Genomic DNA, 14286 nt, shown 5'->3' on the forward strand with positions numbered 1-14286 from the left:
ATTAATCAAATTAATTTGATTAATCGCCCAGCCCTATATGTAATATAACAAAGTATGCTATAGTTATCTTGCCCAGTCCTGCGTTCTGGTCATCCCGGTGCATCTTTTTTCTTCTCCTGAGGACACCGCTGCAACCTCAGTGATAAGCATTTGCTCATGTCTCTCAACTCGGATGACTGAGTTTCAGCAGGCGTTACAATCACCTGTTGCCTTTCCCTTTACCTACTGTCTGCAAAGGCTCTGCAGCCAGACTCCTAGCATTTAGCATCCTCTAAACTAGACCTAAGCACTAGTAAATGTGGCCATGTACATAATCAAAACCCCATAAAACAGAAGTGGGGAAGCTCACTCCAGTAGCAGTAATTGATGAATGACATAAACATTAGACAATGGTCATCACCCGCACTGTCCACAGCTGACTGCTTAAGGCCCTATTCCACGGAACGATTATCGTTCATAAACTCGCTCCAACTACCGCTCGTTAACGATAATCGCTTCGTGGAATTGGTGTAAACGAGCGAACGACAAAGGCGAAATCGTTATACTGTCGTTGAAAAATTTTTTCAGCATGTTGAAAAAAAGTCGTTGGTCTTTGAAAGATAAGTCGCTAATCGGTTCGTAAAATTAGAAATCTTTCAGTCGTTCGTAAAAAGGTTTAAAAAAAGTAGGTGTGTCGTATGGTCATGATCACCCCGGCGAACGTTTTAAACGACCATGTAACGACCGCAAAATAATCGTTACACTACATATATCGTTCACGTTATGTGTTATCGTTCGCTAAAAAAAAAAATTGTTTAGTGATCGTTAACGAACAGTCGTTGGAGCGAGTTTATGAACGATAATCGTTCCGTGGAATAGTGGTATTAGCATGTGTGACATTAGCATACCTAAACCTTTGTCTAGCTAAAAGGCAAGCAATGCCAGATATACCTGTGAGATGTTTTTGCTCCTCTCCTTAAGGCAAATGACCACCATCTCCCCTAGTCCCCCATAACCGTGTGCTAAGCATGAATGTGTTCTGAATGGTGAGCCGTGAGAAGGCTTCTTACAGACCTATTTCCTCTGACACCTGTGGGGTGTCATACAAAATAGATGGTTGTCTGGTGCTGGCCCTGCAGGGGAACTGATCACTTTCTGCTTGAGTCCCCTATAGACACTAGTTTATCTCGGAAGATCTCTTTGGCAATTTAGCTTATTGTATAGCGAATGCAGCTTCTATCAAATAGTTCTAAGTGAACAACTTATTTAACCCTATGTACTTGTGTATAGGATCTTTTCGTCACGTTCCTGCTCAGTGATGGCAGTCGGGGTGAGACCACATGGTCAGGTTAATTTCCAGTAATACGTAATGGAAGGATTTCATTGCATTATTGGAAACTGCAACGCAACCCGATTGTGTGTTTTTACTCCTATTGTCTGCTGCTTCGTATTTCAGTCCAGTCCATTTTGGCTGAGAATAAAATTTACCTTCTCTGTTGCATTTACTTCATCTTGACAGCTCCCGTATGTCTTATATAGGGATTTTACCATGGCTTGTAATGCCGAACATAAGGCAATAGGCTCTGTGTATGATAGGAACCAGATCATTGTGTGTAACTGTTACTTAGTGTCAGATGTCCTCATTTCCATGGTTCATATCATTCCCTATGTGTGTTTGTATGTGTTTTTTTTTTTGTTTTTTTTACCCTGTGTCTGCTGAATATGAAGCCCAAAAGGATTTGTCTGTTTATTGAACTGAAAACAGAAGAACAGTGTTAATGGTTCATAAAATTTGTTTTTTTATAAGACAGTTGTCCCACTTGGTATTGGTTATCTGGCAGCATAGATGCTACATAGTATGGTTGAAAAAAATGTACATGTTCATCCAGAGGATAAGAAAAATCATTGATGGAATGAAAGGGGGTGTTACATTTTAGAAATGTGTACCCTCTATTGATCTAGAGGAAGACGTAGGAATCAAGGCTTAGTAGTGCAGTGGGCGGTCCTACTCAGTGCTTGACAGCCTGTTGTGCTATATAAGTGAGCATACTAACCTAGCTTTCAGCCACTCATTAGGACCACCCACTGGACTTCCAAATACAGAATAAGCAGACATATAAATGACAAGTCATTTATTTAAATGTGGCATGATACACGATGCTAGGAGGTTTTTGGAATCCTGTCCATTGCACATCTTCCTTGCACAGACCGTATTCACAGAACATGTGAATGTGCTCTAAATATTAAGCCATGGAAATGTAGAACCAAGAACATTTGCTGTTTATGTCATTGCTTTGTCTCCCTCATGTTTTAACTTGAGGCAAGATTTTTAATTTTTTTTTTTTTAAATTCGGAAAGGCTCCCCCCCCAGCCTGTTTTAATCTCTGGTGTTTTAATATCATATGGCAATGTTTACAAAGAGAATCCTGCACTAGGAGATTGTCATCCGAGATCATCTTTTTGTGTCTTTTTTGGCTGTACTCTTTCACTCTGCTCCTACAGAGTGCGCCTGCCAGGAAAGGTCAGCAAAGAGTGAGTCTCTGCAGAGATCATAGTGGTGTTTATTCCCCGCTTGGTGTTGATAAAATCCTAGTAAACCTTTAAAGTGATTTTTCCAAGGCAATGAACATCATAAGGAGGGATAACTTGTGCAGCCAACATTTACATCCAGGATGGTTCCCTAGAAAGTGAAGTCAGCGCGGGACCACAAGCAGTATATGCCATAACGCCAGAGAGTGGTGCTAGGGTAGGTTCACACTGGGTTTTGTGCAGTTCATTTGATAGATCATTTTTTTAAATGGTTACTTTTTACATACAGGAAAAAAATGTTTTGCTTCGATCCTTTTTTTTTTTTATTTTTTTAATAATGGAAGTCAATAGAAAAACAGATCCAAACTGATGGTATACAATTGCATCTGTTTTTGCATCGTTCCCCCAAATAAAACGGATACCTTAAAACGCCTGCAGAAATGCAATGTGAACCCAGACTTACCTGATAACTGGTCTCTTTGTTATTCCAGAAATATCTTTTTAAAAACAGTTTTTTATTATAATAAATTGATTGATAACACAGTTGATGATAGTAAATACATTCTTGGCTACGGTATGTTATAGGGGTACTCTGGCCAAAATCTTTTTCTTTCAAATCAACAGGTTTCAGAAAGTTATATAGATTTGTAATTTACTTCTATTAAAAAATCTCTATCCTTCCCATACTTATCAGATGCTGTATGTTCTGCAGGAAGTGGTGTATTCTTTATAGTTTCTGCTGCCACCTCTGTCCATGATAGGAACTGTCCAGAGCAGTAGCAAATCCCTATAGTAAACCTCTACTGCTCTGGACAGTTCCTGTCAGGGACAGGGGTGGCAGCATAGAGCACTGTGTCAGACTGAAAAGAAAACACCACTTCCTACAGGACATACAGCAGCTGATAAGTATGGGAAGACTGGAGATTTTTAAATAGAAGTAAGTTACAAATCCCTGGCACTTTCTGAAACCAGTTGATTTGAAAGAAAAATATTTCCGCTGGAGTATTAATAAACAATTTTTATTTATTTGAATTTATTTTTTTATAGATTATTCACAAGTAAGGGGATAGGAATATGACTGGTCCCACTTGTCACAACTACAGGGGCTCCCTTGTCCCCTGAGAGAATTGATCTTCAGTGTGAATGCTCAACCACTGCTTCATCCACATACTATGAGACTGCTGATAGCATATCACTGTACCTATACCTCCTACCAATCACATACTTGTCATCCATCTTGTGACTTTAATTCTGCCCACTTGGTGCTAACCAGATGAGATTTTGTAGAAAATGGCAGTGCCTAGTTGTGCGTTGGATTTTCTATATTAAGGGCAGATAACAGAGAATCTGAGTTATAAGAATTGTTATTGCATCAGGAGTGTTGTAAGGTTTTGGTAGAACAGACAGGTCTAGGTGTCTCCTGGGAGAATCACGGTTATGAAATCCAAGCTAATACTAAATAATAATTAAAATCTTTCCAGCAGGTGTTGCTTTCCTTTGGCTTAACACAGTATAAGGAATTGCGCACTTGATTGTGTTGCTTTAACTAATAATTATCTGGGTCACCATATTTTGGGTCACCGTATTTCCAAAGCATCAGCTTCCAGAATGACAATGATGCCTTGTTCTTGTCGGTGTCTGGTGGAAAATTACCACTTTGTGTAAATTATCTTTCCATCATAATAGAAGCTTTGGTTTCTATTGATTTCCCCAAATCCCTTTTTTCTTTTTTAAAGTGTCACCGTCGTTATAACTTTCAAAATCTAAATCAACAGTAGATGTGAAATTAAGCAAGTTTGCAATATACATTCATTATTTTTTTGTTATTCTCATGCTGTAAAACAAAGCTAAACTTACCAGAAACCCAGGTCCAGTCTCCTGAAGGCAGATTTCCTGACTTGTGCAGGTTGAAAAGAACAGACTAAACACAGGAATTCTGGCCAGTACAGAGAGTCACAGCTCAATGTGTCCATCAGTCACATGACTGCCTTCTCTGTGAGTGCTCAGATGGCCTGGGAAACATGGGACTTCTGTTTTCTGACTCTTGGGGGGGGGGAAAAAAAGTCAGAAAACAGGAAATGCTGTGTTTTCCATGATAACTAAAAAAAAAGCATGTTTGCAATTTACATTCATTTTTTTTATGTCACATCTACTTTTGGTTTAGATTTTGAAAGTTATAATGACAGTGACACTTTAAGGCTATGTTCACACTACCTATATTTGAGGCTGTATTTGGTCCTCAAGTCAGATCCTCATAGCAACCAAAACCAGGAGTGGATTGAAAACACAGAAAGGCTCTGTTCACATAATGATGAAATTGAGTGGATGCCCACCATTTAATGGCAAATATTTGCTGTTATTTTAAAACAACGGCTGTTATATTGAAATAATGGCAGTTATTTACCGTTATATGACGACCATCCACTCAGTTTCAACATTGTGTGATCAGAGCCTTTCTGTGTTTTCAATCCATTCCTGGTTTTGGTTGCTATGAGGCCTGAAATATACAGCCTCAAATATACGTAGTGTGAACCTAGCCTAAAGGTGTTAAGTGTTTGTTATAAAATCCTTGTGAGTAGGTGGTAATGCCATGCAGGGTTTGAAGGTAATATGCTATCAGAAAATGACGCCTATTATTTCAATTGAGTTTTTAATAATAGTGAAATTGCAGGGTTTTTTTTTATTTCTGGCTACTAAGCCTAATAATATGACACTTCTTGTCCTGTAAGAAAAAAAAAAAACTTCAGCATTCTATTCTTTATCATCAAAGACCGGTTTGCAGTAAAACCTGTATATAGATAAGATGGGCTCACACTCATGTTTAGAGCCCATGCTCCCTTCTCCCTGTTTAAGCACCTCTACACAGGTCACTGGGCATGACTAGAATACTCTCCCATATAAGTGAATAGGGTCCCCTCTAGTCTATTGTGACTATGAATATGGGGCTTGCTGTAAGGCATATCTCTAAATACTGTTAAAACAGATCATGCAAGATAACTGCCCCTATAATAATGTACTATATATTAAAGTTTATTAAAGTTAATAAAAATTACTATAAAAATAGATGGTGGCAAAAAAAAATCTAATCCGTAAAACAAAAAGACAAATTTAGGTGACACATTTACTTTAACTCAACATTTTAATATACACTTTATCGTTCATGATCTATCCTTTGTTAATATAACTGATCAAAATATATATTTTCTTTATTCCCAGTACACTTAGGGAATCATTGAAAATGCAGTTCAGTCTACAAGCAGTCCACTATAGAGCAGGAGGAGCTGAGCAGATTGATATATAGAGTTTTGGAAACGAAATTTGTGTAAATCTACTTATTCTGGACTCAGTGGGCCAAGTGGGCAGTCCTATTGGATAATTGATGGCTCTTTGTACACAGCTGTCAATCACTGAGTAGGACCACCCACATGGCTAACAATGTGCGTAGCTCCTCTTGCTCTATAACATGATGCCTTGTTAAAAATACAGTGTAATCTGTGGGCAGGTTCCCTTTAATGGAAGGCTTGTTGATGGTTTCCTCTATATTGTCACCTTTTATCCAGAGTGGGTGTAGTCCTTTGTCATTCTGACTGTGGATCTGCTCGCTGCATGCGTTTGTGCCTGCTCAGCTTATATCTCTAGGAACGGATAATGTCCATGTCTGCAGCTTAGTGTCAACAAGCACAAATGTTCCTTTCAGATGTTTATGGAAAATAAACCCTCAGATACACATGGTTGTATTCCAAATGCTGAAACCTAAAACCCTGCTCTTGCGGGAAGGAGTACCGATCTGGGTTCTGTCTCCTGTCTGACAACTCTGTTGTTCTCGCTGGTGACAAAGTGTCCGAGTGCTATGTATAAAGGGGCCATAGGTTTACCTGCTGCCTGATTTCTTTCCTTGTCACCAACCCCCTCCTGTATAATAAGGGAATTTGTAGCATTTAGAAGCAAATGATCTACTTGGCAAGCATAGTATATGACTAATGGGGTAAGCTTTCTTTTTTTGCGGTTATGTCAGACCAAAACAGTTCATACAACTGATACCCTATTTTAATATTTTACAGCTTTCATATAAAGAGAATCTACATAGAAAAAGTTGAGGGATTTTGGTAATGTGTTGCATTACTTATCAGATCCGCTATTTCAGGTTGCTTTGTAGTACAGAGCAGCATTCACAATTCTCCTTGCCTCAGAACTGAAGTCTCCAGCATCCCTTGCTTGTTCAGTTTTGGCATATAGCTCGCTCAGGTGCATTCTGTCAAAGGTTATAGGCTCTAAGCACTGCACAAATATTACGTGTAGGAAACAGTTACTGCTTCCATTGGTTTTGGAGCTACATTGGGAATTCTGAGTGCAGCTCTGGACTATAATGCTGCCAGGGATGAGCCTTTTATTTGTCTTTAATTTAAAGGGAACTTGTCACATTGAAAATGCTGTCCAGTCCAGAGAAGCAGGAGCTCAGTACATTGATATACATTTACCTACAGTGTAACTTCGTCATTGGTTGGCACCGACCCCTACCGCTGTGTACAGATGTATATAAGTAGTCATGCATACACTGATTTAGACCTTTTCTAATGGAACATTTTCCTTTCTTCTGACCAGGTACAGCTATATGATTGACAATGTTATCTTGCTGATTACGGGGACCTTGCACCAGCGTTCAATTTCCGAGCTTGTACCCAAGTGCCACCCCTTGGGCAGCTTTGAACAGATGGAAGCGGTAAACATCGCCCAGACACCTGCTGAACTATACAATGCCATACTTGTTGACACTCCTTTAGGTAAGCTTTATTTGCTCTGTTATACATTGTCTCACAAAGGCAACCCCTTTCTGATGGGAACCACAGTGTATCTTACACATCAGTGTTTGCCTTGATTTTTTTCATTGGCTATATAGTTCCTCTAGTAGTTTTATATTGTATAGAGCCAGAGCTGGTGACATGTTTGGAGATCTGAACTCTCCATAAACTGTAATAGGACTTAAGAACAGAAAAGTATTGCTATTTGCTGCTGGAGCCCAGAGCAATGGATTGCTGAGTTGGCATCAGCATCATTTTCCAAAGGTCTCAGTAGTTAGATTGTTATATTTAAGACATTTTCCATTAGACAGTCTCAGGTCTTTAACCCTTTCCCCCACAATCACATCCAGCATCTTCTTTCTTCAAGCTGCTATTCCAGCTTTTCTTATCAATGGGCCTTACAGGGCTGCAGGGTTTATTTTTACTGCATTGATCTATGAGATCAGTGCTCCATTACTATGGGCTGCTGGAGCCCAGAGCAATGGATTGCTGAGCTGGGATCAGTGTCATTTTCCAAAGGTCTCAGTAGTCAGATTGTTATACTAAAGATGGTTGCCATTAGACATAGTCTCATGTCTATAACCCTTTCCACCATATTTGCATCCACCATTTTCCTCTTTCTAGCTGCCGCTCCAGCTTTTCTTATCTATGGGTCTTAAAGGGTTGCACCAGAGAAAAGAAAATGTAATGATTATTGCAATAAGAAGCTTCCATTTTCACCAGCTTTTAAGCTTTATACAAGTTGTGCCGTATCCATCCTGTAGAGGCAATGGTCTTTTTGTACAAGTGAAGGTCACAGATATTTTTTGGTTGTAATCAGAATAACCCATATTTCACAACATAAGATTGAATGCTTTACTTATCTTATCGCTAATCTGCATTAAGGACATTAAGTGTTTTTGTTTTTTTTAGCTGCATTTTTTCAGGATTGCATATCAGAGCAGGATCTGGATGAAATGAACATTGAAATAATCAGGAACACGCTTTACAAGGTGCGTTCAAGTAATGTCTCCTTCTTAGAATCTGTGGGTTTACTATAGTGGTAAACAAAACCAGACTCAAAATTCTGTCAAGCTCGTGGTGCACATTCAAGTGTCGTTGTTAGCATTTTGTAGCCTATCTGCATTTAAAACAGTGAAGTATAAAAAAACACCCTTATGACATAGTGGTACTTTTACCATAGGAAGAAAAAAATACAGTTAGGGTCCATTCACATGTAATTTAATGTCTGATTTGCTGCAGATGCTGTACCAGGGTTGCCTGGGCATAGTACATATTTTGGAATAGCATGGTGCACTTTAAAAAAAAAAAAAAATCACACTAACCTGCCCTGATCCCCTAAGATGCCATTCTAATGGCTCCCTGTCCCTACTGCTCTCAGCTGCTTCCCACTTACTGTGCCTGTTCTTGCCACATTTATCCTTATTGCTTCCTGGCACAGGAGAGAGTTGCTGTGAAATTAAACCTTTTTATAACAGCTTTTTCATCAAATCACGTAGAAATGATAAGTTGACTTTTTTTAAGCATTTTTCAACTTGACCTATAAAGAATAACTGGAGGAGGACTTGAATCTAGCTAGCAAGCAGGGATTACCAGCATTAGCTTTAGTTCCATACATTCAGTATAGCTCTTTATTTGGCTACATCACTTTATTTATATGGAGAACCTTCACTTTGTAGTTCGAGAATTGCTTTAAGGGTTTTTTTCCCCACTAAAATAATTTATCACTAGAGATAAGTGCACCTCAAGCAGGCTTGAATTTGTCCTAACTTAAGCGTGCAGCACTTGATTACTGGTGGCTGCCTGGAAAACATGGATACAGCCATGGGCTATATCCATGATTTCCAGAACTCCCTGGAGCTGCATCTAACTTTTGAAGCCACCGGTAATCATATGCCGCACGCTCAAGTTTGGATGATCCTGAGCCTGCTCGAGGAATAATATCACCTAGTCACACCTGTACTCCCACCCATTTCAGAGATTCAATAAGTTTCAGGAGGTTTAATAAAAACCAATAGAGCAACAAGCAGGTGCACTTAGTAACTTTCTTTCTTGAGATTGCTACACCTATGAATAGATGATATATTAGGATTTTTGTAGAGAAGTCCCTTTAACCCCTTAAGGACAGAGCCTGAAATGGCCTTAAGGACAGAGACAAATTTTATGAATTTGACCAGTGTCACTTTATTCATTAATAACTTCGGGATGATTTTACCTATCTGGCTGATTCTGAGATTGTTTTCTTGTGACATATGGTACTTTACATTTCTGGTAAATTGGAGTCTATACTTATAACAAATCTTTATGAAAAAACCCAAAATAACGTGAAAAATTTTGAAAAAAATGCATTTTTCCAACTTTGAAACTTTTTTGCTTATACAGAAAATGGTTATGCCACATAAATTATATATTAAATAGCATTAGCAAGATGTCTACTTTATGTTGGCGGCATTTATTAAACTATCTTTCATTTTTTTAGACAATCGAAAGCTTAAAACATAAGCAGCAAATTTCAAAATTTTCAGTAAAATTTCAAAATCAGATATTTTTAGGGACCTGTTCAGGTTTAAAGTGTATTTGAGGGGACTGTATGTTAGAAAGCCCCACAAAGCACCCCATTTCAGAAACTGCACCCCCCAATCTCTGCAAAAGCACATCCAGAAAGTTTTTTAACCCTTTAGGGGAGTCACAGAAAAAAAAGCTAAGTGTGTAAGAAATTTTAAAATAAAAATTTTCTGTGCAGAGATTTTATTGTAATCCAATATTTTTCATAATTATAAACCTATTACCAGAGAAATGCATCCCAATAATTATTGCCCTGTTTCTGCAGTTTATAGAAATACCCCATATGTGGCCCTATTGCGCTATTTGACACAACCACAAGCCTCAGATACAAAGGAGCGCCTAGTGAATTCCAACGCCTGTTATACTTGGTCATTTTTGACTGTACCACTTCAGGTTGGCAGAGGCTCTGGGGTGCCAAAACATAAAAAACACCCCTAAAGGGACACCATTTAGAAAACTACACCCCTCAAGGAATGTAACAAGGGGTGCGGTGAGCATCTGGACCCCACAGGTGCTTCACAGATTTTCCTAACAATATGGCGTGAAAAAAGAAAAATTTATTTTTTACACTAAAACGTTGTTCTAGCCTTCAATTTTTCATTTTCACAAAGGGATAAAAGGGAAAAAAGACACAAAACGTGTAGCGCAGTTTCTCCCGAGTACGGAAATACCCCACATGTGGACATAAAGTGCCAAGCGGGCGCAGCACGAGCCTCCAAAGGGAAGGAGCGCCAATTGGCTTTTGGAAGCTGGATTTCACTGGAATGGATTTCAAGGGCCATGTCGCATTTACAGAGCCCTCGTGCTGCCAAAACACTGGAAACCCTCCACAAGTGACCCCATTCTGGAAACTACACCCCTCAAGGAATCTAACAAGGGGGGCAGTGAGCATATGGACCCCACTGGTGATGGGCACAAATGTGGAATAATGTGACGTGTAAGTGAAAATTTTCATTTTTTTCACTTTCTTAGCACAAATGTGCCCGTCAACAAGGGGTCCATATCCTCATTGCACCCCTTGTTAGATTCCCTGAGGGGTGTAGTTTCCAGAATGGGGTCACTTGTGGGGGGTTTCCAGTGTTTTGGCAGCACGAGGGCTCTGTAAATGCGACATGGCGTTCATCATCCATTCTAGCCAAGTCCAACCTCCAAAATCCAAATGGCGCTCCTTCCCTTCGGAGGCTTGCCCTGCACCCACATGGCGCTTTATTTCCACATGTGGGGTATTTACGGACTCGGAGGGAAATTGCTCTACACATTTTTTTTTTTTTTCTCTCTCTTTTAACCCCTTGTGAAAATGATAAATTCAAGGCTAGACCAACATTATAGTGTAAAAAATGTAATATTTCATTTTTACGCCACATTGTTCCACATTTGTGCCCGTCACCAGTGGGGTCCATATGCTCACTACACCCCTTGTTACATTCCCTGTGGGGTGTAGTTTCCATAATGGGGTCACTTGTGGGGGGTTTCAACTGTCTTGGCAACACAGGGGCTTTTAAATGCAACATGGCCCCTCAAAATCCAATCCAGCCTCAAAAAACCAAATGGCGCTCCTTCCCTTTGGAGGCTTACCCTGCACCCGCATGGCGCTTTATGTCCACATGTGGGGTATTTCCGTTCCGAAATTGCTCTACACATTTTGTGTCTTTTTTTATCTTTTAGCCCCTTGTGAAAATGAAAAAATCATGACAAGATCAATGATTTAGAGTAAAAATTAAAAAAAATTACACTAAATGTTGGTCTAGCCTTGATTTTTTCCATTTCCACAAGGGGTTAAAAAAGAAAATAAATGCAAAACGTGTAGGGTAATTTCCCCTGAGTACGAAAATACCCCACATGTGGACATAATGTGCAATATGGGCCCAGGGCAAGCCACCAAAGGGACAGAGCGCCATTTAGAGGCTGGAATGGAGGATGGAGGCCATGTCGCAATTACAAAGCTCCTGTGTGGCCAGGACAGTAGAAACCCCCCACAAGTGACCCCATTATGGAAACTACACCCCATAAGGAATCTAACAAGGGGTGCAGTGAGGATATGGACCCCACTGGTGACAGGCACTTAAGTAGAACATGTGGTGTGAAAATAAAAAATACCTTTTTTTTCATTTTCACGTCCCAAATGTGGCCATCACCAGGGGGCCATATCCCCACTGCCCCCCTTGTTAGATTCCTTATGGGGTGTAGTTTCCAGAATGGGGTCACTTGTGGGGGGTTTCTACTGTCCTGGCCGCACAGAGGCTTTGTAATTGCATCATGGCATCCTCTAATGGGAATGGCGGCCATACCTATTTTGCTGGGGAAAAGGGACAATTCTAATTTATTTGGGGGTATTAGGCCAATTATTAGTTTATAAGGTTGAAAATGACAGGTGTCCATCAAATTCAACCTGGGCTGATCCAGAGGAAGGAAAAAACCCTTGTGAGGCAGACGACAGTAGCCTCATCACTGGGAAAAAATTCCCTTCCCGACTCCATAATGGCAATCGGAATAATCCCTGGATCAACGTGACCCCTGAAATAGGAATAAGGGGAAGAATTTGGATAATGTAGAACCCCAATGACGTGTAGTACGCCTTGAAGCGATCCAGTATGCAGAGGCCGGGGGGATCAGGACAGGTGTCACACGGGAAAATGGTGTCCTTCCTGATCCCCCTGTTACGCCACACTCTGCACTTCTTCTGGGGTCTCCCGTTCTCCTGTTTGCGGGACGTCACCTGGAAAATGTTTCCCTGATGCGATACGGGGTCCTTCATATCCAGAAGCGCTGGGTCCGCTCCATGGCTGCTAAATATTAGGGCTTTATTACGGCTTCTGATATTTTCGGATCGTGACGCAAGCTACAGTAGCTCGGGCAGCGAGGGACCGGAAGAGGGGGTGCTGGTATAAAAGTTATCCCCGTACAGGTGGTAACCTTTATCCAGCAGTGGGAAGATCAGTTCCCAAATGATCTCCCCACTAACTCCGAGGATGGGAGGGGGGGGGGTATGCAGGATTTGGGTGTCCCTTCCTTCATACACTCTAAGGGTACGTGCACACTGCGGAATCGCGACAGATAACCCTTCACGCATTCCGCAGCTGGCACCCACCGGCGGACTGATGCAGGCGTGCATCTCCGTCCGTGTCATAGACTCCATTCTATGCATGGGCGGATTCCGCTCTCCGACCAATGTGTTCATTCTTTGGATGGACGATGGAATCCGCCCGTGCATAGAATGGAATCTATGACACGGGCGGAGACGCGCGCCTGCATCAGTCCGCCAGTGGGTGCCAGCTGCGGAATGCACAAAGGGTTATCCTTCGCCATTCCGCAGTGTGCACGCACCCTAAATCTGTAAGTGTACCCTGAGGTACTCACAGAGTTTGTAGAATTTCACGCCATACCGTCATCTCTTATTGGGACGGTACTGGCGGAAAAGACGTGTCTGGGGGACAGCGTACGCTACGCTACCCCCAGACACGTCACTGGATGATGAGGATGAATGGAGGAAAGAAGGATCCCCCCATTCATCCTCACTGGCTGTTTCAGTGTCGGAGGCAATAATAACGTATGCGTCCGACGCCGAAAACACCCTGGGGGCCGTCTTTATACAGGGAATGGTATATGGGGTATGTGTGTAGTGGTGTAGTGTAAAACTTTATTTCGTGTAGTTCGGTGTAATGTAGTGTTTTCTTACGTTTTTTTTTTTTGACAGTAAGAAAAAATATCCCTACGCCAAAAAAGAAGCTGCTGATAAATGCCGCACTTATGTGCGGCACTTATCAGCAGACAGTGTCGGTAGGATATAGGGGGGGAAAACGGCCCTACGCCAAAAAGGAGGAGTTGCTGATCAGCAGCGCACTTACGTGATCGGCGTTAGGGCGAATAAAAAGAAGAAGAAAAAATTGGAGAAAATTTTTTTTTTTTTTTTTTTTTTACCCCAAAGCAAATGATCAGTGTATAATATACACTGATCAGCCGCTAGGGGGCAGTAGAATGGAGCTGGCGGAGATGGCCGAAGATTGGGGCGACGGAAAAGCCCGAAGATTGCCGACGAAGACCGAACGAACCCGGAAGTGGCGGTGACGAGGCGAAGAGGACGCGCGGGACCGCGAATCTTCGTTCCGGAGGCCAGGATCAGGTGAGTATGGTACACCTGCACCACACACACCTGTTCTACCTAGCTGAGGGGTGCAGAACCCGGCCGGACACTTTTTAACTGTTAGATCGCCGTGATGGGCCGGCCGGTACTGGCCAGCCTATCACGGCGATCGTGGGGGTTGCATCGACGCCATCTTTCTGTAGCACACTAATGGCGATTGGTGCTGTCCCAGACAGCACCAATCGCCATTGCTTTCCGGGTCACCGATGACCCGGAAAGCTGTATTCAGCTGCTATCGGCTGATCTGTATTAATCAGCCGATAGCAGCGATCG

At 41.4% G+C, this 14286-nt stretch overlaps 1 protein-coding gene across 1 annotated transcript in view; it reads left to right on the top strand.

Moving 5' to 3' along the window:
- ATP6V0D1 (ATPase H+ transporting V0 subunit d1) overlaps positions 1-14286 on the top strand; it is a 66035-nt gene that overhangs the window by 37760 nt on the left and 13989 nt on the right. Inside the window, exons 3-4 of the mRNA XM_069965922.1 lie at positions 7111-7289; positions 8220-8299. Coding sequence (XP_069822023.1) covers positions 7111-7289; positions 8220-8299 — 259 coding nt within the window. The remainder of the gene's footprint in view (positions 1-7110; positions 7290-8219; positions 8300-14286) is intronic.

Source organism: Dendropsophus ebraccatus, chromosome 4 (assembly GCF_027789765.1).
Source record: "Dendropsophus ebraccatus isolate aDenEbr1 chromosome 4, aDenEbr1.pat, whole genome shotgun sequence".
Lineage (NCBI taxonomy): Eukaryota > Metazoa > Chordata > Amphibia > Anura > Hylidae > Dendropsophus > Dendropsophus ebraccatus.